This window comes from Phalacrocorax carbo, chromosome 5 (genome assembly GCF_963921805.1).
Source record: "Phalacrocorax carbo chromosome 5, bPhaCar2.1, whole genome shotgun sequence".
Classification (NCBI taxonomy): domain Eukaryota; kingdom Metazoa; phylum Chordata; class Aves; order Suliformes; family Phalacrocoracidae; genus Phalacrocorax; species Phalacrocorax carbo.
The window spans coordinates 35,538,699-35,565,775 of record NC_087517.1 but is presented as its reverse complement, the minus strand read 5'-3'; the positions used below and the strand labels follow the sequence as shown (position 1 = coordinate 35,565,775).

The 27,077-nt window shown below is 36.2% G+C and overlaps 1 protein-coding gene and 1 long non-coding RNA gene across 4 annotated transcripts in view; one reads left to right on the top strand and one right to left on the bottom strand.

Moving 5' to 3' along the window:
- HIBCH (3-hydroxyisobutyryl-CoA hydrolase) overlaps nt 1-27,077 on the bottom strand; it is a 45,974-nt gene that overhangs the window by 2,340 nt on the left and 16,557 nt on the right. For 2 of the 3 annotated variants that reach the window (XM_064452008.1, XM_064452010.1), the window contains 7 exons: nt 19,526-19,604; nt 14,292-14,437; nt 13,298-13,384; nt 11,255-11,313; nt 10,317-10,398; nt 5,172-5,291; nt 4,876-4,909 (listed from right to left, as the gene is read on the bottom strand). In XM_064452008.1, coding sequence (XP_064308078.1) covers nt 4,876-4,909; nt 5,172-5,291; nt 10,317-10,398; nt 11,255-11,313; nt 13,298-13,384; nt 14,292-14,437; nt 19,526-19,604 — 607 coding nt within the window. Of the gene's footprint in view, nt 1-1,348; nt 1,444-4,875; nt 4,910-5,171; nt 5,292-10,316; nt 10,399-11,254; nt 11,314-13,297; nt 13,385-14,291; nt 14,438-19,525; nt 19,605-27,077 lie in introns of those variants that run through there. The other variant, XM_064452009.1, reaches the window with a different exon arrangement.
- Nucleotides 549-27,077, top strand: part of LOC135313406 (uncharacterized) — a 39,510-nt gene continuing 12,981 nt past the window's right edge. The window contains exons 1-2 of the long non-coding RNA XR_010373049.1: nt 549-1,227; nt 2,152-2,204. This is a non-coding gene — a long non-coding RNA (uncharacterized LOC135313406). The remainder of the gene's footprint in view (nt 1,228-2,151; nt 2,205-27,077) is intronic.

Genomic DNA, 27,077 nt, shown 5'->3' with positions numbered 1-27,077 from the left:
AAAAGTTAACTTGTAAACTTTCTCTAATTTAGATGACTTCAGATTGCATCAAGACAGACAACTACAGTGAATATGTGGGGGAGAAAAATCAATATGCTCTGGAAAAGACAAGAGTTTTTTAACATATATATTTCTACTCTAATAAAAATTCTTGAGTTGTGACCTGTCTAGAGATGTATCTGGGAGCTGCCTGATGGTACAAGGAACAGTGGCTCACTTCAGAAGTAGCCCAAGCTTTGCAGGACTAGACCTGAAACTAGTGCTTTCTGTCAGACCTACTGCTCTTGCCTGTCTTCTGCTTTTTCATGTGAAACTGGGAACAGTATGCATAATGCTCCTTTTGGACAAGGGCTTTCACAGCGCTGTGCAAAATCTCACTCTGTAGAGTATAGGACATGACTCAAAGTAGGTGTTAAATGCCTAAAGCTAATTTAAACACATCATATAAACTAATGAAATAACTAATGAGGAAAGAATAAACCAGAGTATCTTTGTGGGAAAAAAAACAGTAATATTGAATTGTAACTACTGACAAATACTGTGGACCTATGTAGATTTAACTGTGAACATTTGTATAATCTTAGTATGTATACTTTACACTGTATCCTGGGAAATTAATCACTGAAGATAAAATCATCAGTGAATGTATCACATGTAAAAAGTGTAACAAAATATCAATTCTCAAAAAGCATTCATTGTATCACAGGAATGTTGAAGGCATGTCAGCAAGAACAGCTGCACTAGCAAACAGTAATAAGACGAGAGTTTATTTGTGTGCAAAGATGACCAATATGAATAGAATTCCACAGCACCCTTCTGAGCACCTTTCCAGCCCCAAGAAAACCAGTAAAGGTGCTATTCAATATATGAAATTTTTAAAATTTAAAAAGAACAGCCATAGTAACTGTGGTTCTCTAGGATGCACTACTACCCAACATCCCTCCTCAACACACATTCCTGTCAGATGTGTGGTATCAGCACCTGATCTGGAGATGCACCTGTGTCCTGGGAGACCTCCTGACCAACACAGCCCACAGTATATAAGGGAGGATGGGGAGAAAGCACCTCCCAAGTTCCTCTTCTGAGAATGTAATTTTTTCTTTGTTTTTTCTGTTTGTTTCTTTGTTTGGGAGTTTTTTCTGCCAAAGACTTCCGAGTAGGATGGTTCTAAAGGTGCGTGGACAGAAGACACTCAGAGGGACCAGATGTTTTGAATAGCTGATTTTAGTAAGTTGTTGTGTCTTTCTAAACAGGCTTCTTTCTTGGTGACTAGGACCACCCAGGATGAGAAATGTGCAAAAGGGGTTGAAGTTCAGTGGAAAGAATGCCCACCTAAAGATTGTGTCTTACCAAAAGATGGGCATTATGGCAGTTTGTGGTTAAAAATGTGACTTGAAAACTTCTGGTTAACTTTTCCCTCTATCACTGATGCTTGGAAAATGCCTAGAAAATAAAAACTATTCAAATGACAACTGCACTAATTAATATTTCTGTAGCTGAAGAGGTACAGGCATCACAACCCTTCAGCTTATGTCTCTAAGAGAAAGGAGAATTAGAGCCCTGCATCCATTTAGCTGCAGATCTAGGACTAAGGACTCCTTGGATACAAATAAACACTAACTTTTAAAAAGAAACCCATTATATAGATAGAAACTGTAATTCTGCAGAGAGTAGAATCTATGTGGGCAATTCTTTAAAAGGAAAGTGCTGTAAAAGAGTGATTTTACATGATCATTCAGCTGGTAACTTACTCAAAAGTTATGATCCTACAAGTTATTTTTAAACACTGTGATGTGAAGCCATTAATTGGTTTGAGTCAAAATACCTAATTGTCCCAAATTGACTATATTTATTCTATTGGAATAGTATTTATCTAATGATTTTCTTCAACTTTAAAGTTGACTATCTGGCCAAAATAATCTTAACTATTATCCATAAAAGATGACACTGATAATTCTCTATTCTGTGGCACTACTATGTCATCAAGTTAATCTTTGTTTTTGGATCTGTGGTCAGTTTTACTCTGGCAGTTTATAATGGTCTCCCCAGTGAAATCTTTAATCTTACATAAGCTAAAATACTTGTTTTCTAACAGTATCGTGAAAATATTCCTTTTCTGTGTTAACTTCTGTATATTTTGTATTTCTCCAGCTTGGGATGTTGATCACTACAAGAACAGAACAAAAATTCTGAAGACTTCTAAGGTAGGCTAAGGGTAGTTCATTAAGATAGAAGTAACTGAACACAGGCGTTGTGTTACAGGTTTGTTCTTCTGTTTTATCTTTTTTAAAAAAATAAATATCCAAACCTGCTCTGTTCAGTAGCAGTAACTTTACTGTATTTCAGTTAATGTTCTATTGCTCAGCTTCATTCAGCACAGTCAAAACACTGGTATTTCTAAGCACCTGAAATTCTGTTAGTTGCTGCTACTCGCTGACTGCAGGGGGTTTGTGTGCCCAGGGTAAGGCCCACATCTGCCAGCTGCTAGCACGGCAGGAGAGAGGGCAGAAGCCATACAGAAATAAGATCTTTGCAGGATCAGCAATATGTAGAAGGCCTTTACCATTCCATTTGAAATCTATAATCCTCCACAAATAGTTAGGGGGCTAATTCAGTAGATTTTTGTCCCCTCAGGCTGTTGAGATTATAGTCTACCTGGATGTGTTTTGAGCACTGACTCCAAAACTGGCCACTTTCCTTATGCAGTAAGAATTAAACCCAAAATTTTTGGAAATTGCCCAGAGCGATGCATTTCTTATTTTATGTATTTTTCTATAAATCAAGGTGTAAAATTGATGCCTGAAGTGTTCGAAGACCACATTTACTATTATATGGGAAAATGATGAAACATGATCTGTGTATTTTATGCTGTAAGGGTTTTGGCTTTTCTTTAGTAGCACCAATCACAAGAATCCTAAATGGGGAAGACTGTTTACCAGCAGATTTTTAGTCTGTTTGAAAGAAAACTGGCTAAAAGAAGAATGAAACTTTGACCTCAGGTCAAAGCAGGTTTAAAAAGCTTTTACACAAACTACTTCCCTAGCATTCCTATTAAAACTATGGTTTGAAGCCAATAAAAGCTGTTATTAAAATGTGATCTATGGCCATTGCTGCTGAAGAACAATCTTCAAAAACTAAAATCTGACTATTGTATCTTTACTTTGTGGTAGATGGGGTCAACAGCTGGCTCTTAAATGCTGGAAATGTAATGTTTTAATAAAGAAAAAGTTAATACTTTAACATTTTCATCATTTTCACTTTTATTCATTGTAGTTGATCCTGTGAAGTACTTAATCTTACTTCCTATTAAAAAGGATGCTCAGCACATTGTTGGATAATGATTTTTATGAGATTAGATCCAACTACAAAAAACAATCTTGAGTCAGATTCTGCACCACTCTTTAACAAGAGAAACAATTTTAAGAGGACAAATCTGAGAACAAGGTAATATGCAGTAAGCAGAAGTGCTTCAAGAACAAATTATTATTCTTAGCAATCCCCTGAATGCAGCTGAATCTCTGGTGGGTTTTTTCCTTCACCTGATATAGTTAAGCTTCTGCTACATCGTCTTATGTAAAAGAGAAGCTTCCCAGTGCTGTTCTTGCAACTTCTTTCTTTATAAGCAGTTTGTGTAATTTTCTGGCTATACTGACAAGCGATTTGCTTTTGTCCTCTACTGCATCCCCAGATGGCTTAATGACCTTGTGCATTACAAGTGAGAACTTGGTTTGGTATTCACTGACTCTCAGTCTTTGAGTTTGTTACTTCCTGAATAACTATATTTCAGCAGCTTATATGGTGATTTAGAATATATCCTAGGAATGTTCTTTAAGGTATCTTTGTGCCCATTACCAACACAATGAAAACCATGTACTTCTCAACATGTGTGGTAAATTCTTCAAAAGGGTCTGTGCTAATAAGTGCTAAAGATTAATTAAAATCAGAAACTTTTTCCATGCTGTACAAACTTGGCCTCTCTCACCCCAGGCTATCTTTAATACAGTATTACTAATAATGAACACTGAAACTAATAACCACTGTTCACTACTCAAGTGGATTTTAAACTAATTTATAAAGGCAGATACAAAAAATGCAGAGGAGGTGATAATACATACTCGAGTATGTAACTGTAAATTAAAAGCCAGGTTTCCTCAACCCCAAAGTGTTATTCATCCAAATGTCTTCTGCTGTAAGCTTCTTGGAAAAGGAAATGCCTGTGCTTTGTTTCATCTTGTGCTGAATGGTACATAAATAACTACTATGGTTTCTAACCATATGGTTTCTAACAGATGTGATATTGAGTTTGACAAACTGCATAGCAAATCAGCAGTAGAATCAAGGACAGAATCTAAGTCTGGCCCCTAGATGAACTTGCTGAGCCACTGCTCTACTTTTACCACTACCTATCTCGGCCAATGTCTTAAAATGCTGAATTGTTTAACATTAAGTTTACCTATATAGTTTTTTAATAGTAAGACACCTCTATATAGAGATATTTTGGACATGGATGAAAGCAGTCTCTGTTCTAAACATTTTCTATGCAAATAGTTGCTCTTGACTCTAGTATGGAGCTGGCATTTTATTTATATGTAAATATATTTTTGAACTGGTGAAAACTTCTTATGGTGCTGCATTACCAGGTGCTTAATTGAGGTTAGAAAACTGAGATTACACAGAGGAAACAACATGGCTGTTACACTTTGGAACAAATAATAGATTTTGGCCATACAGGAGTCCAATAAACAAAGAACTCTAGCAAGCTGGGAAGTGTTCTCTGCTGTTGCTGCATGCACTTTTCTTAAACTCCAGAGAAAGAACACAACAGTGAGTTTGCATATTATTAAGTTTGAGAAAGGTTTCTAGTTGCATGCTTACCTGCCCGAACCCCTTCATAGAAGTCATGGCCTCTCTGAAAGATAAAAATTTTCATAGTTTTCTTAAAGCCCTCTACCATTCCCATCTGACCATCATTCATGTAGTCTTGAGTTGCACATAAAGACACAGAACTGGAAAAAAGAAAGTGCTGGCCTAACAAATACGCAAAGAAAATACTGAAAATGAAAACCTATAAATTGTGAGGCTTGATGTAATCTATATAAAACTTAGTCTCTGATAGACTTGCTACCCCCCTGTGGCTGGAAAAAGACAAAAGGGCTCAGCTGCTTGCTTACCATGCATGCTTGGCTCAGTCTGTATTCCATTGTGAATACTTCTTGTAAGCTCATGGAAGCTCCTTCTCTGAGCTGTCTGAGACTCATCTTTAAGGATGTAGGTGACATTTTATTAATAGCCTGGGGAAGACATTAACAATTATCTTTATTCCCTTCAATTTAGACATGCAAGTCTGTCTTTTTTGCATTTTAAACTTTTAAATAAATGGTGGCACTCCTCTCCCTGTGCTCACTTATGTGATACCTATTCCTCCTGCTCTCTCCCACCATGCTGCCATACTAAATGAACTTACTTGTGTTAACTTTTACCAGCAAGATCTCTGGGATGTATGCTATCACTTGTGGAAAATCTAAAACTCCTAAGGTCACATCATTGATGATCAAATAACTACTGGCCAGAGTATCTAATGCAGCTTGAAAGCCATTTCCAAACAGATTCTTTTGAGAAGTGAAGACAAGTGTTACAAGCAATTATCCTCCAATTTTTAATATCATAATAGTCTATATATAAATATATAGTAGATGTTACTGATATTGTAGCTGTTATTAATATTGTACAGCATATAAGTTTTATTTGGTACAATAGTCAGGGTAGTAAGGTAATAATAGTGAGATTACCCACAACTTTAAGTAGTTGTTTTGTGTTCATCTGCAAAGACTAGACAATATGCTAAGAAGAAAATTGTGGAAGAAATAAAACATTAAAAGAAATCTAACATAAATGCATATTTGCCTATGCTTCTTGTCTGGGATTAACAGATACTGCAGTAATTCAGCCCTACATCGCTCTGCTGATAGGAAGCCTGGAGGTCTTGCTGCCTTCTTTTGACGGAGCTACAGGCTATAAATATTATGCAACAGACAGGATCTGTTTAAGGCACACAAACAAATGCTGTAAATATGGCTCTCATGACCATCCTCCAATTAACAGCATGCCAGTAAACAGTAGGGGGAGGTGGGGAGAAAGAAAAAAACCTAGTTAAGAAAACAGAACTGAGCTTTAAAGCTTTCAGGGTTGTGGGGGAAAGGGGCTAAATCTTATTGTTGCTGATCTTTTTTTTTTTCTTACTCTAAACAAGACTCTTCCCTTGTAAACCCAGCTAAAAGCTCTGTACTATTCACAGTACAATAGACATTTCCTGTTTAATAGGGACATTTTTACCACTACTGAAAAGCAGCAGATGGTAGATTTGCCTCTTTACATTATTTTCATTACAGACATTAGACTCCTTAGCCACAGACTGAAATGGCAGGTCATCAACACTAACATTTTTTCTGGCTCCCAATTATTCTTCATCTCCCTCCAGACACCAGCTGATAGAGCAGTGACCCATTTTGCCTAGTTAAGCTGGAAAACATGCAATTACTATACAAGCAGGAGGCTGTGCAATTGTACCTTAAAAGCACTAGTTCTGGCATTCTGTTATTTGCATGTTGATCACTTTGCTTGAGAGAGAAGCTGGTTTAGAAAGAACTAATGCTGGCTTAAACTATAAACATCTCCTGAGTTCTGGCAAAGCTCTATAACAATGAGCTGGCTTTCAGCAGGTGAAGAAACCAGCTATACCTCTAATCACATCACTATGCAGGTCTCGGATGGCTAGCAACTCTTAACTGGATCCTGTATTTCCTATAATGTGCTCTTGCTGGCTTTACCTTTGAACTGGACCTTTTCTCCTTTGAATTTCACATTCTGTCACCTAGATTAGAAAGCCTTTGCTCAGACCAGGTTAAACCATAAGCACAGTGCAACTAGATGGCCTCCTAGGTGAAACAGTAAGGGCAAGTTCTTTCTGGTCACAGAAAGCACTGAGATGGGGAAGATATGAAACTGTTTAACTAGTCTAGTGCATCCAGTAGCTGCCTTATCTTGGCATATCAACAAGGTTGAAGGTGGAGGAGGGAGTGCCATAAATCAAGCTCAGGAGGAACAAGGAAAGAAAATGGGTAGGTGTAATTGCAGAAAAATGAGTCACCAGTGCATCTATAAATAAATTCCCTCTACGAAGAGGAGTGGATCGGTGCTAGGGAACAAGCCTGAAAAGGAGATAGGATAGGCTGAAGCAGGGAGTACTAAAATGCAAAGAAGTCTTCATAGAAGTATTTGACATCCATTCCAGTATCTTTGAAACCATTTTGATCTCAACATAATGATCCTGAAAGCTACAAGCTGAATTTGCAACAGACCCCAATTCCAATAAGGTATTATCAGAAGGTGACTGAATTAAGTGGCACTCAGTGGAGTTCTTTACAAGAGTAACAGCTGGAACAGTGGCTGCATCTTTTATCTCCAAGGCCTCTTAAAGTTTTTGTCCTGAGCTGCTGAGGGTCCTTGAGGGAGGCTTTCTTTAAGTTAAAACAAACCAAAAACCTCCCAGAGGCCCAGTGTATCATTCCCTTGCAACAGATAAAGATATCCATCACTTCCTGAGAGACCAAAGCATTTGTTCATCTGCACCGAACAATAGTTCTGGATGAGCTTTGACAAAATACGAGTATCTAGCCAAAGCATCACAGGAAAGTTGCTTAAGGACAGATATATCACTCTTACTGGTCTGTTAACGGAGTTAGTAGGGCCTGTTGCAAAAGGACAAGGGATAATGGTTTTAAACTAAAATAAGGTAGATTTAGACTAGATATAAGGAATAAATTTCTTTATGATGAGGGTGGTGAAACACTGGCATGGGTTGCCCAGAAAGGTTGTGGATGCCCCATCCCTGGAGACGTTTAAGGTCAGGTTGGATGGGGCTCTGAGCAACCTGATCTAGTTGAAGATGTCCCTGCTCACTGCAAGGGGGTTGGACTAGATGACATTTAAAGGTCCCTTCCAACCTAAACCATTCTATGATCCAATGCTTTTCAGGTTTTGACCCCAGATGCTTACTTCATCCAATTAGAAGTGGTACTTCTGTCACTGAGATTAAAGCTTTTTGACTGTGTAAATCCTGAAAACAAAGTAATGCTATAAAGTAAAAGGTTTAAAAAATATTTTAGGGTGAGTTCAAAAAGTGTTAGTACTCTAGCTTTCTACCTATTTGTAACTGGGTTCAAAATGTGATTTAAATCATGAAGCCATTCTCAAGTAGAATTTTAACAACTTTACATTCTTTTTATTCACGCAAACCACTTCAGTATCAGCTACATGCAAGGCTACCAAGCAGGCACGTTTTGAAGGTAAAAAGCAGAAGTACTGTAGATTGAACGGAACAGGATACCACAGCATACTTAGATCACAGCAGAACTAGCAGTTCCATTTTATTAACACTAAAAGGTATCTGTACATCCAGGGTGTGGATGTACCAAGGTGTACCTCCAAACTGGGGTATTTGTGTTAGACTTTCAGTTAGGGCTTATTCCATAAGCCTACTAAAACATATAATAAATATACAGGGAAACAAAGAAAAATATGTGTACGCATTGCTGTTATCAAATCCTTTGCAGTCTCTATATTTATCATTTTAATGTGCTGCTGTTCTGGTACCTGGACACTAGAGTGAAACTTTGGTTTCACAGAGTGACAGGAAGCTACCATCTATGGGCATATCCTTAGGTACTTCCTACTGCTGAGGAAAACGACTTGTTTTACACAGGTCAGCAAACTCCCATCAAGGGTAACATCTAATTTCAGACTGTCATGGTTTTGCTATGTGTTCTCTGCTCCTCCGAGCAATGTGATAGCAGACCAGTGCTCTGTCTGTAGGTGGTGTAAAATGCTCAACTGCCAGGGTGCAAGCTACCATTCTTCCTCCAGCTACAATTAAGTTTAATTACAATTCTGCTTCCCTAGTAAAACAAAACCTCCAGTTTAACTGGCAAGCATTTCCTGGAGAAAGCCAGATTTATACATTAATCCCTTTTTAACACACACCCTGCACCCCCCCGACAGCATTTTCCTTCTTTGGTTTTGTGGATTTTTCACAGAAGAAATTAAGATTCTAATCCTACAATCTTACTTAATCCCACTGTTTAGCACAGAATATGTGCTATTAGAAACTTGTCTGAAACTTACATACTTGTTCACACTAAGCCTTGCACCTGCTAGAAAATGTGGGATGGCTTCCTCCCCCTCCCCCCCCCCCCCCAAATTTCTGTATGGACAGAAGCAATTAATATTAACAGTCCCATATCTCAAACAGAACAGACAATTGTTCAGGAACTTCTGTCAATTCCAAGGACAGACATTCACTTATGAATCATGAAAGGAAAAAGCTACTAGAAAGTCCCATTAAAGACATGAAATAAGAAAGCTAAAGAAGCAGTAGAAGAGCTGTTTTTAAAAAAAGTTATACAAACCATAACTTTGAAGTAGACGACACAGTTTAAAGTTCTAAATTAAAAATACAAAACAAGTGTACCTCCCTAAACAACAAAGAACAAAAACTTTGAATTTTATTTTTTTTATAGGGGAGATCTAAGTTATAAAGCTGCATATAGAGGAAACAAATTGAGCAGGTTTCGGTAACTAGAGCAAACATAGCAGAACAAACTGTTAGTGAACATACTTCAGTAACAAAGTGTTTCCAGACTCCTTGCATCTTTTGTAGTAGAAACTCTATTTTGAACAAATCACCCTTTAAAGGCTATATGCTATTTCAAAAAGTCCACTAGGTCTGATTATGTTCTACAGTGCCATAAAATTGCACACAATTAACTTAGGAAAAGTAATATGCAAGTAATTGTCGATTGTTTTCAACCTCCACTGAAACTAATCAATATAATATCTCTGCAGAATTATATTAAACTTTATACAATCTACAAATAAACTACTGCCTTGTAACTCGGTACTATAAAGAAGAGCCACCAAAAGTGACTGCTATTAACATCCTATCAAACTGTCTCAACAGACCTTAATAGAAGTATTTTCCCTGCCATCTGTAACAAAGGGAAAAAGTGAAAGGGAGTTTGGTTTTTTTACTAGATGACAATTTCAAGCAACATATGATAGTATTAGCATTGTGTGGTACTGAGTAGAGCTACTGACAATCCCACAGGACTATATGTGAGAGCTTGAGGATCTCAGTCCATTGTCCTACTGGTGTTACATAATATTAGTTATGTTAAGAAGGTGACTACAGTTTGCCCCATGATAAGAAAGTACAGAACCAGACTTAATATCTCCAACAAAAATAACATAGAAGACATTACCTCTAGCTGCTTAATGGCAAAAGGAGAACCATCTTGCTTTAAATTTTTAATTATTTCTTCCATACTATTTGCTGAAAAAAGACTAAAAGAAAAAAGATAAGTTAATAAATGAATGAACTCCTTCAGCCTTCTTCCTTACAAAGTGCCAGTAACACAGAAATTAGAAACGTACACAAAGTAGAAAAAGCGTAACCAGCTGATTTGGCTTTTCTTAGCAATGTGTTCCCCACTGTTCAGTTTTAAGTAACTCAGTTGACAGGCATCTCCTCTTCCTTTACAAATCTCTAGCATTTCAATAAACCTCACTTATAAACTCTATTTATACAGAAGCTTTAATTACTACCATCAGTCTTAGCCGTATTTTTATAATACATCAAATCTTTAGCTCTCAGCTTCATTCTACTGGTTTGGAGTCAACAAGTTTCACCTCTAAACTTAGTTACTGACATCCTTCTTCAAGAGTTTTAGCTGCTTCTTACCACTCCCACTTATTTCTCCTTCCCTTTCTGCTATGCAGAAGGTCCAAACAATCATGGAAATGGCCTTATACCAATGAGTATAAATGCACTACATAACATTTCCTGTCCAACTGAATAATTACTCCCACAAATCCCCGTTCAATTTCTATAGAAAATGTTGATTTGAATGTGCCATAGGGTAGTTGTTTAATATAATGGTGTATGAATCAGGCAAATATGGTCAAGTATTTAATATACTGACAAGTGAGATATTTAATGAGCTTCAGATGAAGCTCCCTAAAGACAAAAAGTTTAACTTTTAAGTTAAAAAGACAAAAAAGACTAACCTGAGACAAAACAAACTTTAAGACAAAAAAGACTAACTCTAAATTCATTTTTGTCACCTTATCTGTGGAATACTGATACTGGACTTATGTTCTCTATCCAAAAGAAGAAAAAAGTAGAAAGATTGATGAATACCTGTTGATCTTCTCCATATGTTCATGAAGTACAAACTCCTTTTCTTGATCAACTTTGCTCTATTTAAAAAGCAAATACATATTTTAATTGGTTATTTTAGACTGAAAAGCTTATCAGTACTGAAAAATTTCACTTGTGTTACAGAAATATAATAATTCATAAATGAACATTTAATATTCATAGGACACCGACTTTTTGATTAATTACAATTTTGCTGTGTGTATAAATGAATTTGTCACTTTATCTTGTGAATATAAAGATGTCACCTCATAATGCAGTGCTTGCTCTGAGCTACTATGTATGCATATTCGACTGGGCAGTTACCTTGTACACAAGTAATCATGATTATTCTATCAATAGATTTCTATCAGATATACTAACAAAGCCAGTGTAGATACATCTACTCAAAAAACTGAGAATTTAAAAAAGTTTTATTTTCTTAAATATATAGGCATGTATATTTTTATTAAGAAATAAAAAAGACAAAATAAAAAAGCATTTATCTTTTCTCTGTCACCTTACAAAATTTAATTTAGACAACTAATGAGTGTGAAAGATCTGTTGGCCTTATGTGGAAAGGCTGTCAAAGTGTTGTTTCAGATCTTCTGGCATTAGGGGGTTTAGGACATAAGCAGATGTTTCACTAACAGCAGCTGAAGCTGAGAAAGGTTCCCTGTCATTTCAGCTCAGATAACTAAAAATGCAGCGCTTCCTTTTCCATTCAATGTTATCTTGTAAGCCTGTATACTGCAACATATGATCCCTCCTATTTCATAGCTTTCTATTTTGTCAAAACAATCAGTACTACTGTGTAAATTAGCTTACGGCATTTATTTTTCTAATTAATCTTTTTATATGAATTTAGTAATTCCAAAACAGAAATAGCAAGATTAGACACTGCTAAAGTTGTTAAAGCCAAACAACTGGGGAGTTACACTTAGATTGACTGAATACATTGAATCCTGATGTGACTCCAGAAGTTTCCTTTCTTTTGAAATGAAATTACAATGCACATCAAAACAGCTAAAATAGCCACTGAATAAACTGATTGTAATGCCAAAACCTTTTATTTTCACACCCATTGTCACATGGGGCTAATACAAATACTAATTATGTATTATCAGTACAGTTACATTTGCTTCCAAAATCACAACAGAGAACTATGGCTTTGTCCACTAGGAAAACCGCACCTTTCTCCCCCTGAAAATATTGCTTTAAGACCTCAGATGCTTTCCCTACAAGGTATCTGCACTCTGCTAATACTCACCTGACTGATAACTGCTGTGCTTTCAATTACCTTTCAATTATCTTTCAATTATCTCAAGGTTACAAACATATAAAATATTTGAGGAATTAAAGGAACAACTTAAGCCTTTAAATTCAGACTTCGAATCTGGACTGCAGGTGGTCTGCATCAAAATAATGCTAAAATTTATATCAAATGCATCAGGATAGCAAAATATTTCTTCAGGTCAATAGTGATTCTGGAATGGAAATATAACATCCATTTCCACGTGAGCAGTGTAGTATTTAATAACTGGCACCATAACTTCTGCAGCCTCTGGACTAGGACAGTAGTCCTACCCGTCATTTGTGTTTGTCAGAATCACTGAATTTCAGGCTAACTCCCCAGATTGCACTTGCCATCACGTACAACTCCCAGTCTGCTAGTGGCTATGTTTTTTGCCTTCTGCAAAGTGTGCTAGAAATCCAAGAATAAAGGGAAAAATTAAGCAGGAATATATTTTCTGCATCATCATGCTACTGGCTGGAAACTTATATGCACACATAGACAGAGAGCGAGCTGATCACCATAGGAGTTTGAGGGGTAGCCAAAATGAATAAAAAGTGAAAAAAGACACTTAAATTTTAATTTTGACCACTGTAGGCATTAGTGCTACAAACTGCTGTTTAATAGAGTGCGAAGAGTTGGTGGAAACCCATTATTTTTTAATGATAAACAATCAGTAGCATAGATAAAAAAAGAATTTGTATTTACATATATTTAACAATATATTTAACTTCAGTAACTGATTAGATTACCTTCATATGGTAAGAGTTCAATAAGTCTGCAATATTTTCTGTTGAAGGAGATTTCAGTGCTATCAGGTCTTTCTCTAAGGCAGGTAGCTATTAAAAATAAGATTCATTAAAAGTAAGTAAACCAACATTTACTTCTTAGATTATTACTGCTATGGTAATCATGCTGTGTAGTGTATATGTATATAAACACCCCCTCACACCCCCCAGACTTTCGGAGAGATCTTAAAGAGGTACCAAGGAAACAATACAAGGAGCCAGAGTTCACTTTTCAATGTTGAACCATCTGGATTTAATTATGTCTGCGGTGATCGGCAAAGAACTCTGCTTTGGCAGAGGCAGTGCTACAGCTGCAGCAGGTAAAGCCAGCCTACAGCAGTCTGAGAGGGAAGAGCAGAAGCCTGGCAACCATGCTATGCTCAAAATAGTATCTAACCAGCTCCACAATGACAGTCATAGGTCTTTACAAGAGGAGGAAAGCAAGTCATTGCTTTTCCTTCACTTATGTCCATGCAAGTTATTGGAACGTTATGACTCTGACTTTATCACATATACTAATTTTTACACTTTCTTACAGCTGCTGTAAGACACAAATAGGATATCTGTTAAGGAGACTGATAAAGAACATATTAATGGGGTATTACCTAGATGAAAAACTTTGCAGTTGTATAAATAATCTCTAATTTCAGACACTGTTGTCTAAATTGTACAATTTTTCAAACAACTTCAATTATGTTCAGTAAATCATGCGCTTCAACAGTAGAATCATGAAGACAGCAACATTTGCTCCTCTTCCAAGCAAAACTGTCACGAGCTGGCAAGTGTTACAATGACAGCTTGAGAGTATCTTATGATCCCTGTTCACAGTGCACAGCCAGCTAATATAACTGCACCTCTGCATACACTCAAGTCGGTAGAAGTATATTGGTGTGCGCTACAGCTCACTTGTCATTATGGTTGTAGGCTGCGCCCTTGTCAGCACTTGTTAGCAGCTTACCTTTTCCGAGTCTACAAAATGCGTAGCGATGCCAGCTTTTAGTACATCTCTTCCTTTCAGCCTGAATCCTGTTAGGGCAAGGAAATAGCCAATCTTTCCTGATAGTCTTGGCAAGAAATATCCTCCACCTACGTCAGGAAAAAGGCCTGTAATAAACAAAACAAAACAAAAACTGAAGGGGGAAGAACTTGTCCTAATCATGCATGTAACTTAGTAGCTATTTATTCTTGCCTCACTTTCATCTCCCTGACTTAGACAGGACTCTCTTGCCCAAGTTTCTCCTTGACTTGGTTTGACATTTCTCTGTCATCAAAACCCTTCCTAAAAGGAAGCTCTTGAACACCTTCCAAACTCTATCTTTTCCACTGGCACATAATTTACAGCCATATATCAGACAATAGTGTTCATTCTATTTGCCAACAACTTGAGACATTTTTAGATGCCTGAAGAATCAAGGGTGCTCTCAGCAAAAACCAGAAGTGACACAAAGAATTGTGGAATAATTTGTGCTAACTTAAATTGGATGCTGCTTTTTCTCAGAAATCTTCATGGAATCTCTTTCAGAGATTTCTCTGAAATCTACAAAAGTATCAAACAATGAAGTTTGAACAAATTTTGGAGCTGACAAATCATTAATAGATCAACAATATTGCCAAGGTCTTCCTGAAAGTGGAGGCACAAGATGTTGCCTGGCTCTTTGATAGGACTATGTCTAACCTGCAATTTTAAAAAGTTATAAAATTTTCCAGTTTAGTGACTGTCTACATCTAGATTTTTCTAAACCTACAGAGTAGAGTAATTTTTAAGAATTCAAAGCTGTGGATAAAATTTAAGACTTTTAAAAGTTGCAATTGAAAAATATATAACTACTTTTATCAAAGTTTAAATATTTACAGTCATCATTTTGTCAATATCTACCTTATTCTGTTATATACATTAATCACCTATAAATTAAATTCAATCACTTTTTGTAACTTTTAACATATTTAAACTTAAGAAAACTTAAGCTTAGCTGTATCAATCTTAGAAATCAAAATGGAAAGGAGCAGTGTCCAGTTACTACTCCAAAATAATCATCAGTGGTGCATTCACGAAACTGGAAGTCTTTTGAAGAAATTGAAGGTGTGTTGTTGTTTTTTTTTTTAACTTTGAGAGAATAAATGAAACATTAAAATGAATTTAGAAGAATACAAATGAGCAATAAGAAACTCAGAAAACACTTGCCAAGGCAGAGGTATTAACTGGGAATATTAAGATGCATGTAAGGAGCTTAAATGGGGTTGTGATAGAACATGGTCATTTTTCACTCACAAGTAATTGCTTTCGGTCAAAAAACAGTTCATGTACGTATTATAGAAAGACCCTGTTACAAGTAGTTTAAGATGTGGCAAATTAGGGGTCCATGAATATTCCTCCCTCTTGGATGCAGTCTAAGGGAGGTTTCTTTCAGACAGCTTCTCTTCGGTGTTTTCCTCTTCTCGACAATCTTCAAAGTTCATCAATGCCTTATCTTCTCACCCATCTCTCAGCTTCTCCTCTGGTTCCTTCTTGGTCCTCCCTTAGTTCTGCTGCCTCTGATACATCACAAAGTTGTTTTTAGGAACCACTTCCTATCAGTTATAGTTGTAGTATTCTATTTCCATTCCCACTGATGTGTATGTTGCCATTAACTGATTTATTCCTCATCCCACAGGCTACTGAGACATACAGAGCTCCTAAAATGCTGAATGTCTTGTTGGCACCCTTTAAAAGCCCTAAGCTGTATTAACCCCAATTCACGTGCTGAATAGTCTACTCTGCATTTTACCTTCTCCATTTGAGCCATCGTAACTACACTGTTGATGCCAAGACTGCCATTTAGTTTTATGTTTCTATTAATCTGTCTCCCCTTGGCTACCCTACTACTGCAAACAAATCCCTTCTTTCAAAATGAAACTTCTCTTACAAATGCCTTCCAAAGCAAAAGGCAATTACATTATTCTCCCCATCCACCAGGAATGCAACAGCAACAACCTTTTTCTCTTTGCTGTAATTAAAATACCACTGCTGAAGCACTATTCTCCCCATGCTCCAGCAAGTTTCCAGAGGAAAAACCATCTTCCTATTGGGACCTCTAGGGGCCTTCCACATAGCCATACACAGGGAAATTAGTTCTAAATAAACTCCGAAGTTCATTAGCTTAAGTTGCTTTAGAGGCAAATAAAACTAAACTGAATGAAGGTTTCTTTAATTACTAAGGAGTTTACAAACAGGATTAGTGAGGGTGTAACTAATCCACCTTAAACTTACTTGGTTGCATAAATGTAGTCTGCTATAGCTTCTACCCTATTCTTTTCAAGGTGCCTGACTTCCCTTCTTCTTCTAATTTTACTCCTCTTGTCCCTGTTCTACCTATTCCTCTTAATTCTCTCAATAATACTTTTCATATGTTTCTGTTTTTTACTCTGTTTCTCTTAACATATTCCATGTACTTGATTTAGCACACCCCTCCCCCCCTTTTGATAGCGTTTACCAATTATTTCTCAAATCCCTACTTAAATAAGAGAAGAACTGAATGTCTGCTGGGCTGACCAGGCTAAAAGCCTAAGCCTGTAAGGCTGACTTGCAGTCTGTGCTCCAAGACCAATGCAACACGCTTCACTGTAATCCCAACTGTGAAACTCGGCAGTTGCCAAGCATAAGGTAAAGGCAGTGCCACTACACTCCTACCTTACCTTGCAGAGGTGGTTGGCGATTTATTAGAAAATGACTTACAGAAAGCTAAAAGCTTAGAGGGATATACAAGAAAGTGTCCACTATTATTATAAAAATCACCTTGAAGCACATTTCTTGCAATATACTTTCATTTTTCCTTCTTCCCACCAGAGGTTTTTCCACACCATCCTACACCTGAGCTGCTTTCCAGTGCTTTATCTTATCTATGTTGGTTATAAATTCCTACAGTCTTTTATTTCTGCCTTTTATTTCTGTTTGCAAAGTGGCATATCTATCTATATCCTTTTATTTATGGTGGTGTATAAAGGCAAAATAATTGTGTGAAAATGTAACAGCTGAATGAATGCTTTGTTTTCATTTCACAGAAAAGGTGTAACACTTACTGAAATAAGTGAATGTATGATAAAATCAATTAATACAACATCTAGACATTTTAAACATACACCACAGAGATCAACACAGCTAACCCCTTAAATCCAAACAGATTTCAGTGGTTTTACTTCTAATTGATCCTAAAACGGTTTTAATTACTTTCTTTCCTAAGCACGTTCTAAGTTTTTCCTTTACACGTCTTCTCAGTCTATTTTTGTTAAAATAAGTCCCTGTCAACACAAGAAATGTATGTAAAGTACATAATTTTTGTTCATTAAGATTACTCATATCCACCTTTGAAGAAGAAAGCAAAGAAGGTATTGTTATTATTGGAATAATTTTATATGCCAAAGAAATCTCTCTTAAAAAAAAATTGTTTCCTTCAAATGGTTTTCTTGTACAACAACAACTGATCATCAACTTCAGGAGTTCAGCAAATTCATGTATATTGTATTAATTCTTGCGCTATTTAGTTTACTAAGTTTTCCTTCAGCAGAGAAAAATATTTGGAGGGCTGCAAGAATTTTTATCTCATCCCAAATATTCTTATTCAGAAAAATTACATGACATTTATCAGCTAGCAGGAATTGCTCTAATATTTTTTTCAGGAGTTAAAATGATAATGAACTTGCTTATATTTGGGGGGTTTATAATGTCAGAATAAGTCTTGTGAAATGTCTCATTCTGGCTGGATAGCAATAAACAATAGATAACGTGTAAGACACCATTTAAAAATATGAGAAATGCTAGACCTTTTAAGCATTACTAACAGGGGGCACTACAAAAATCCAATCATTAGCTACGCGTGCATTTCAATTTTAGTAGTAATGACATTATTGTACTCAAAATATTCTCAACAAAAGCAGAATATTACAACTTTTATTCTCTTTTCAGAACTGAGTCCCAGTATTGTTGTTTTTTTAATATTATTTCTTAGTCTTAACAGTATATAACTGTCTGGAAATTCTTTTAAGAAAATAATGGTCACTACTCCTTACAAGTAATTCTTTGAGGTGAAACTAAGACTGAACCTAATGAGCGTTGTGTCTGGTGCCATTTAAGCTATTTAACCACCAGGTAAGGTTCCATATTCTGAAAAAATGTGTTCAACAGGGCCACATATTACAGACTGGCCTCATTCTACTGCTTGAGGATATAAAGATAAGAACAATTGCAATCATCCTTCAGGTGCCCTGCTTTGGAAAGGTGTAGAAACTAGAAATTTTGCAGGAGAGAAATGCAGAATAGGTTATAGTTTTGAGCACTCTTCATAAACATTGTTTATAAGCAGGGAGAAGTGATTTGGATGCTGATAAAAGCATTAATGGAGCATATATGCTGGATAATAACAGGTTCAATGTGGATACCCTGTTGGTGCCAGGATTGTCTTGAAGGGAAACGTGAATTACTTCTCAGGAGAGTTCACTTTATTCTAACTGACTTTTCTGGAGCCATACCACCATCTTCATATAGCTCTGAGACACAACATTTTCTTTTGTACATCTCAGAGTTGACAAAGCAGCTGTAGGATCAAACATTAGAAATCTCAAGGTATGTGTTGCTATTTAAAAAACCAAAACACACACACCCTTAAAAAAAAACAAACAAAAAACCCCAAAAACTCAACAGCCCCCAAAATGACGACACTGTGATCTCACCTGCAGACAATCTGTACACAACTGTAATGCGTCTATATTAATAACCTAATTCTTGTAGATGGAATTCCAAAATCTGTCTCATTAACGTTGCAGATCAGCTTGTAGTACAGCCAGTTTGACTCATACTGAGCTCCAAATGTAAAGTTGACACGCTTGCACTGGGATGTCCAGGATTTATCTGCCTACATCTGTAGCAAACACTTAGCTCCTCAGATCTACTTCCATTTTTAAAAAACTGTATCCTTGACAGTCTTTGTGTCAGTCTAAACAGTAAATCCCAGGTTAAGAACGTCAGTGATCAACCTCCCAGAATACAGATAAGTTTCTACTAATTTAATAGAAAATACTTTCTATACATGGTCATCTCCAATTCCTTTTTAAAAGTCTTTAATTACCACCACTGCTTTCAGCCAAAGACATTTCATCCTGATTACACACACAGTGTAACTTTAAACTTGTCAACATGTGGTATGCTGTTAAAATACTTACCTATTGCTGTTTCTGGCATTGCAAAAAGTGTCTTTTCTGTAGCAACTCGGAAATGTCCATGGACTGAGAGGCCAACTCCCTGTGCATGGACCAGAAGCAAAGGACATAGTTATAAAACTACTGGTAAAAATAATCATAACCATAATCCTATGTAACACACCTCTTGCTTTGCTCTACAGTTAAATAATATGAGATTTACCATGCACATCTCAACAAAACATTACGGTTCAAACACTAAAAAAGCATCATATTACCTTTATGATTTGGCTGAAATAGCATTCTATGCTTTAAAAGCATCATCAATTAATGCTTAAATCATCATTTATGATGAGTCATAGAGATTAACTTCAAAAACCCATGAGTGACAGCAACAACAGAAACAAGTGACCCCATTTTCTCCATTAGACTACTAAGGGAGTTTACATCCTTCTGCTAATGTTACCTCATGTATTATTTTTGCACATACATCAAATGACCAACAAAAGAATCGCCAATACTTTTTGAATATACATGAGTTGCACAAAGTTGTAATTTTAATACTTTTAACTATTCTTATAATATGAGAATGACCTACTTTATCAACACGTAAGTATTTTAAGCAGGAAAAGCCTTCAGTGTTATTGATTAAAATTCAAAGTATGTTGTTAGAGACTCTTATTTAACCTGGGGACTTTTGTTTTCCAAGTCAGAAACAGAATTCACATTTCTAAGTATCTAGCCTTATTCTGTAGCAGTCCTTCCTGATGAGACACTTCCCTCAAGAGCAGAAGAGCTCCTGGTGTTGTCTATCACATATTTCCTGATTAGGCAGCAAGCAGCAGCAAGCCCCCCCCAATATCTATTTTTCAGTGCACACAAAATTAATTTAATTTAGGGAAATGTTCAATAGGCAAACTGACAAGTCTAAAAAGAAATTATTATCTGACAAAACTACTATTATTTAGTAATAATATTTGAAGTAATCCTAGAATATTTGGATTACTGGGCACAACAACACATGGTTAAAGGAGTCTCACTTCTCAAAGCTTGTCTACATGATATATGTCAATAGAAATGTATGTTAGATCCTACCTGGAGACAAAACCCTCCACCAAATATTTCACAAGAAGTTTCTTCATACAAATATTTTCTCACTGCCTTTCCGCTGTTGCAGCTTACTTCCTTTCCTCACTGTTAAATTTCCCTTTGCTTAGTCCTCCTAACCATGCTATTTTTCTGTTAAAACTAAGATATCTTAAATATCATTGGCCAAAAGAAGTCATTGTCTAATGAAGATGTAACAGGTTTTTACGTAACATTTCTAATTGTTTAGATACTAGAAAAATGGCAGTTCACCCAACTAAGGCTACTAGTCTTTGCAAACATCTTCACGGTATTTCATACTATCCATCAAAAAAGTGGGATTAACTGGGTGATTGGACCAGCATTATATATTTGATAGGCCTTTAAGGAGTGAGTAGAACGTAGTAGAAAATCTTTTCATTTCATTTATCTACAGAGATCTTTGGCTGGATTTTACATTAAAATTTTTAAAAGTTCTCTCTAGTAAAAATTACATCCATTTCCTCACACCATGCTCATGCATTCTTCCCTGGCCTCTCTTACAATTCTGCCCAGCAAAAAATTGTCACTGCTTATTCCATTAGGCTGATACATGACTAAATTTTAAAATATCTTCAAGTTTTTTCTGTAAAATTAACTCTCAGGTTTAAGAGAGATGTATGAAGTTTATAAGATTCCAGTCTAATTTCCTGAGAAATGGACACTTAAGATAATTGGTTATTGTACTTGATTTTATACCCAGAGACAAAGCCAAATCTATACACATGAAGTACTGCTGTTTCAAGAAGGCAAATGGGGTTTGAGCAAATATCTGAATCTTATTTGCATAGGGTACAATCTTACGTCTCATCCCTTATCTGTCCTTCAGCCCTGTCACCTGAGGACAGGTCAGAGGTGGTAGATCTCATCTGAGCAGCAGCAAGGGCAATGCCCCTGTATTTAGTTCTCTTGCAAATGCAAAGCTACGTATAGAGCTACATTCACTCCTAAAACAGCTCTAGAACTCTTAAACAAAAAGGAAATGTGACTTCATTACTTCCAACTTTTTTTTTATCATAACAGCATATTTTCACTGCCCTGGGTAAAGGCTTTACTACAGCAAGAGAAAGCACAATATTTCTGCTGTTGTTTTTATGCATGTTCAGCAATAATGACAATGAAATAATAAAGAATCATTTGCTCTAATGCTTAAATTAATTTTTGCTAATCCCATATCTAAGAATACAAATCCTATCTATCATAACGCATTTTTTTTTCTGGCTTATTTTCTAGACAATCAGAAGTTTGTATAAGGAGTAAAATTTTTAGCTTAAGTATTAAGTAACAAAGCCTAGAGTGTGAACTCCATGAAGAGAGCTTCTCTTCCAAACTTGTTCTTTTTTATAGTGATAAAAATAACTATAGAGTTTTAATAATAAAAAGTTGAAAGGAGTAATTTTCTTTTGAAAAAAGTAATTAAATCGGATTTCACTTTCTCAAGTGCTTAAGCCATAATTGGATTTGTTTTCTAGATAGCCTTCAAGTTTTACAGTATAGATAAGAGCTCAATTTCAGATGTACATTTAAAACACTAGAACTGTATTTTCTTCTTATCCATATATAAAGAAAATGGTGCAAATATGTCCTTACTTCTTTGAAGATAATTTCTAAGAAATCCAACATTAGGATAAAATTAGGAGAGAAAAATGAGTTAATGCTTTGAGGGTACAAACTCCAGTAATGTATTAAACTGGTGATCATATGCTTTCATATGTTCATTTGCAACTTCCCAAATGGTTATTTTAACACATTCACTGTATGTGCCTAACCTTCTCCATCTAATACAGAGGACAGAGGCTTATTAGTTTAATAGTATCCCGTACAAAGAACAAACTCTTACCTGTCAAAAGTCTAAATGCATTCCTCCTCCATTTCTGGGTTTTGTAATTTTTTTTAATTTAACTGAAATATTACACAGTTGGAGTCCCACCTAGGAGGCCCTTCACACTATTAAAATATCTGCAGTTGGGCTGTGTTCATTTCACCAAATAGTCACCGCAGTTACACATACAAGTCTCGATGCTATAATGTCTTTATTAAAATACACTATAGATCCTGCACTGCCAGAGTCCTACCTCTCATGATCTTCAACTATATACTAAAGCTAATGTCTTCCTTCAGACTTTTCCAAGATAATAGATCCTATGGTGAATCAGGCTTATTTTTTAATCCAGATAGTTTATCATAATACTGGCATAAAACTTTTTTCCCACTGACAGCTGAATTTTTGAATTTTGTGAAGGATACTTAAAGAGTAAGACTAGAAAATAAGGAGTTAAGAAATTAATAAGCAATCAATTCAAACAATCTTTCTGTAGGGTGTATGTATGAATTAATCAAAAGCATACATAAGAGCAGAAATGGTGGTCTGGTAATGTATTACTGGAGACAGACTGGCTATGAAAGTGTTTGGTTACAAATTAGATTTATTGCTACATGGATATTAAGATATTAACCTGAAAAACAGTGTGTTACAGCTTGACTATTACCCTCAGTGCACCACAAGGAGGCACATTAATACTATAGACAGTTTGGTCTGAATTCATGAACAAGCTTCTGAAAAAAATCAGTAGAGTATCTGAGTTTTACTTCCCATACACGACTTTCTACTCAATGCCATATTTCAAAAGTCATTATGCGACTGTGTATAGAAAATTTATCATTGATTTCCATTTTTGTTCTCCTGATGAACACAGAGCCTTAATAAAAGTATTTTTCTAATGAAAAACAAGGTGCAAATCATTGGTAGATGGAGAAATGCAATAAAGTTACTATAAATCTTAGAAGTTCAGTTGTAGCTGGGAGGCTGTATTATCTTAGATTGAGAATGATCCATATTAGTAAATCAGAGAACTCATCACATCTAGGGAAGTTATTAAGAAATTGAGGGCACCACAACAGAGAACCATACAGAGCAAAATAAATATCCCATTCCTGAATGACATACATAAACATCTGTTCACATATAGAAAAGTAAATCTGTGTCACAGCAAAACCATAAATCACACTTGTCTATTTACTAAATAACCTAATCAGACTGTAAATGACTCACTGCCTAGGAAAGCATAAGCAACAGAATAAAAGAAATACAAACAGAAAAAGCCTTCAGGAATGTTGCTTGTGTCATCTTCACTGGGCTGACAGAATTTTTAGCTGTTCAAGCAAACGATTTTATGATAGTACCAGTATTAATATTGGCTGCAGTGAAACTCCTGTTTTAACAGTGCACATCCAGTGATTGGACTAATTTTTAACTGCATGAGAATACAGTTTCTGGTAGGGCTGGATCCACACAAGAAATGTGGCAATCAACAAACAAACTGAGCATAACACAACAAAGGGCAAATATATCTTAATACAGATGTGTGAAAATAGCCAAGGTGCAACAAAAATGTTTTCAAAAACATGAGTTGGCAGAGTAAGTGACTGGAATTGATTCAGGAAGCAGCAGGAGCTTATAGCTATGTTAAATCAAAAAGCACTGATATAAGAGCATTACCCCCTGCATCCAGACACAGCAAACCTTAAACTGAATCAAAATTAATCTTTGTTCATCATTCATGTTATGGACCACGGCAAAGAGTATAATCCACTTTATCTTTAGATACTAACAGACAAGATGACTTAGTGAATCAGAGCAATGCAGCGTAAAAACCAATCTGGACTAAGAATATAATTTGCTTTGGTTGATGACATATAAATCAACTTTATAAAAGTATTTTTTAAAATATCATTTAAAAACAGTATTTTTTGTGAACTTTTCAATCATTTAGTGTGGTATTTTAAAACAAAATGTTAATGTAATTTAAATCTAAAATATTAATTTCTACATGTTGATTATGTATTAGAGATTCTCAGTCCAAATTTTTACATATAGAAGCACAACAGATTGACTGGAGATATCTGATGTTTCACTCTTAAGTATTTTCCTTACAGCCTAGTGCCAAAAAAGCAAGAAAGCTTGTGCTATGATTAGTGACCAATATTTGGTGAATACTCTGATGCCTTGTGGCACAAACCAGTGACACAGCCCATTCCAGTCATGTGTTTTCAAAAGTATACTTGTATCTTCACCGATTCAAACATAGTAATAAAAAAAACCCCAATTTCTGAATATCTGATGATGAACTACCACCATTACTTGTTCTCTTGACCCCTAATTATTTAAACAATTTTGATCCAACTACAGTAACAGTAATCATTTAGGTCAGGTTCTTTTTACAGTGGAACTTGGAAAAAAAAAATACATAGGCCATTCTGTGCACCAGTGCTGCTACAATGAGTGTCCTTTATCAACAGAATTTATCCTGAATTTTTAGAAGCCCGGTTCTGATTTTTCTACTACCAGCCAAAATTTATCAATGATTTTAAACCATTTTTATTAGGGTAGTTATCTTCAATAGCCATTTTTTCCTCTGCAGGGGAATGACCTGGTCTTCTGATGTGAGCACCCATATCAGTGTTGTGATCCCACCTGGTGGACCTTACAGAAGCAGTGGGTGGCAGTTAAATGCATCCCCCTGCCTCTGCAGCAAGGATTGAGTGCCTGCAGTTTCATGTCCTCCCTTTCCATGTACGTTGGCTTCTCCAAGGCAAAAAGGAGCAAGTTGAACACTTTGGTCTCATGGTCCAGTCTGGCCTACAAACACTGGCTCAACAACCGTGATGCAAATATAAAAACAAATAATTGCTTCTGATTACTCAGGATTTTCTGAAATAATTTATTTCCAGAATTACAAATGTTCTCCTTGTTTATTTTAACTATTGTATATTATTTTCTAAGACTCACATTTAGTAAGCCTACAAACTTCCTGGCAACAAGAGTCAGTTACATGCATTAAAAAATACCCTTTCATGTCAAATGAAGCAGAACTTTTTAAGGACACCAAGACTTCTGCTGCTACAGAAAGAAAAAAGATGTAAGAGGACTTAGATCTGAAAAGCCTGTAGCAAGTAATTACTAGCCAGTGAAACTTTTTCTAGTGTTAAATTTAAAAGCCTTCCTTTTTCCCCAATGTTGTTCCCCAGTGTTTCCCTATACATAACTGGCCACATATGTATCAGGAATAGCATGGCCAGGAGGAGTAGGGAAGCAATCGTCCCCCTGTACTCAGCACTGGTGAGGCCACGCCTCGAATACCAGTTTCAGTTTTGGGCCCCTCACTACAAGACAAACATTGAGGTGCCAGAGCATGTGCAAAGGGCAACAAAGCTGGTGAGGGGTCTGGAGAACAAGTCTTATGAGGAGCAGCTGAAGGAACTGGGGTTGTTCAGCCTGGAGGAGGCTGAGGGGAGACTTTATTGCTCTCTACAACTGCCTGAAAGGAGGTGGTAATGAGGTGGGTGTTGGTCTCTTTTCCCAAGTACCAAGTGATATGACAAGAGAAAATGACCTCAAGTTGTGCCAGGGGAGGTTTAGATTGACTACTAGGAAAAATTTCTTCACTGAAAGGGTTGTCAAGCACTGGAACAGGCTGCCCAGGGAAGCGGTTGAGTCACCATCCCTGGAAGTATTTAAAAGATGTGTAGATGTGGTGCTTAGGGACACGGTTTAGTGGTGGACAGGGCAGTGCTAGGGTTGGACTCAATGATCTTAAAGGTCTTTTCCAACCTAAATGATTCTGTGATTCTATGTTCAGAAGAAGACAGTAACTGTGGGGTTTTTATTATTTCTAAATATCTGGAAGACAATCTCTGTCCCTATCACCTAAAAATGTAGCTACTGCAAGAAAACTGTATGTCCAACTCACCACATCTTGATGTCTGAAGGGAAGGCAGGCAAGTGGGACAGAATCCATTTCGACAACTTGAATCAACGCGTAACTACGGTTTTAGGGTTTTTCTTAAAACAAAGAAACACTTCTTGTTCTTAAAGACCAGCACGTGCAACAGAACTTTATTTAAACAGGGACACAGTTATTTGGGATGACAGGAGTGAACTGAGGGGATTTTGTACTGATGTTCTATTTCCCAGGAAAAAAATGCTTTAAAAGTATAAGTCAGATTAAAACTAACTCAAGGAGAAAATGAGCATTCAAGTTCTTCTGGAAATGAGAAAAAAAGCAGAAATATGAAAGGATGGAGAAGCAGGCAAAGATAATTATCTTCAGAACTTTTTCCCTTTATCTATAATAAAGGGGAGGAGAGGGAAATAATGAGATAACTGTCAATACAAGACTAGACATCTACATAAAGGCCTAGAATTAGAGAAAAATAGTGGAACTTTTAGCAAGAAAGAGCCTGGTGTTAAATAGAAAGAAAAAAAATCTGTGCAGAAGCCTGAAAAATTCTCTGCAACAACAGTCAACAGTGCAGGGATAGGAAAGCTTTCCATGAAGCCAGAAATAAAACCTCCTTTAAACATACATAGGTTTCAGGGGGAAAAAAAATTAGAAAGTATGGCTTAAAATTTAAACTTTAGTCTCAGGGTAGACAAGTGATGTTTGCTTTA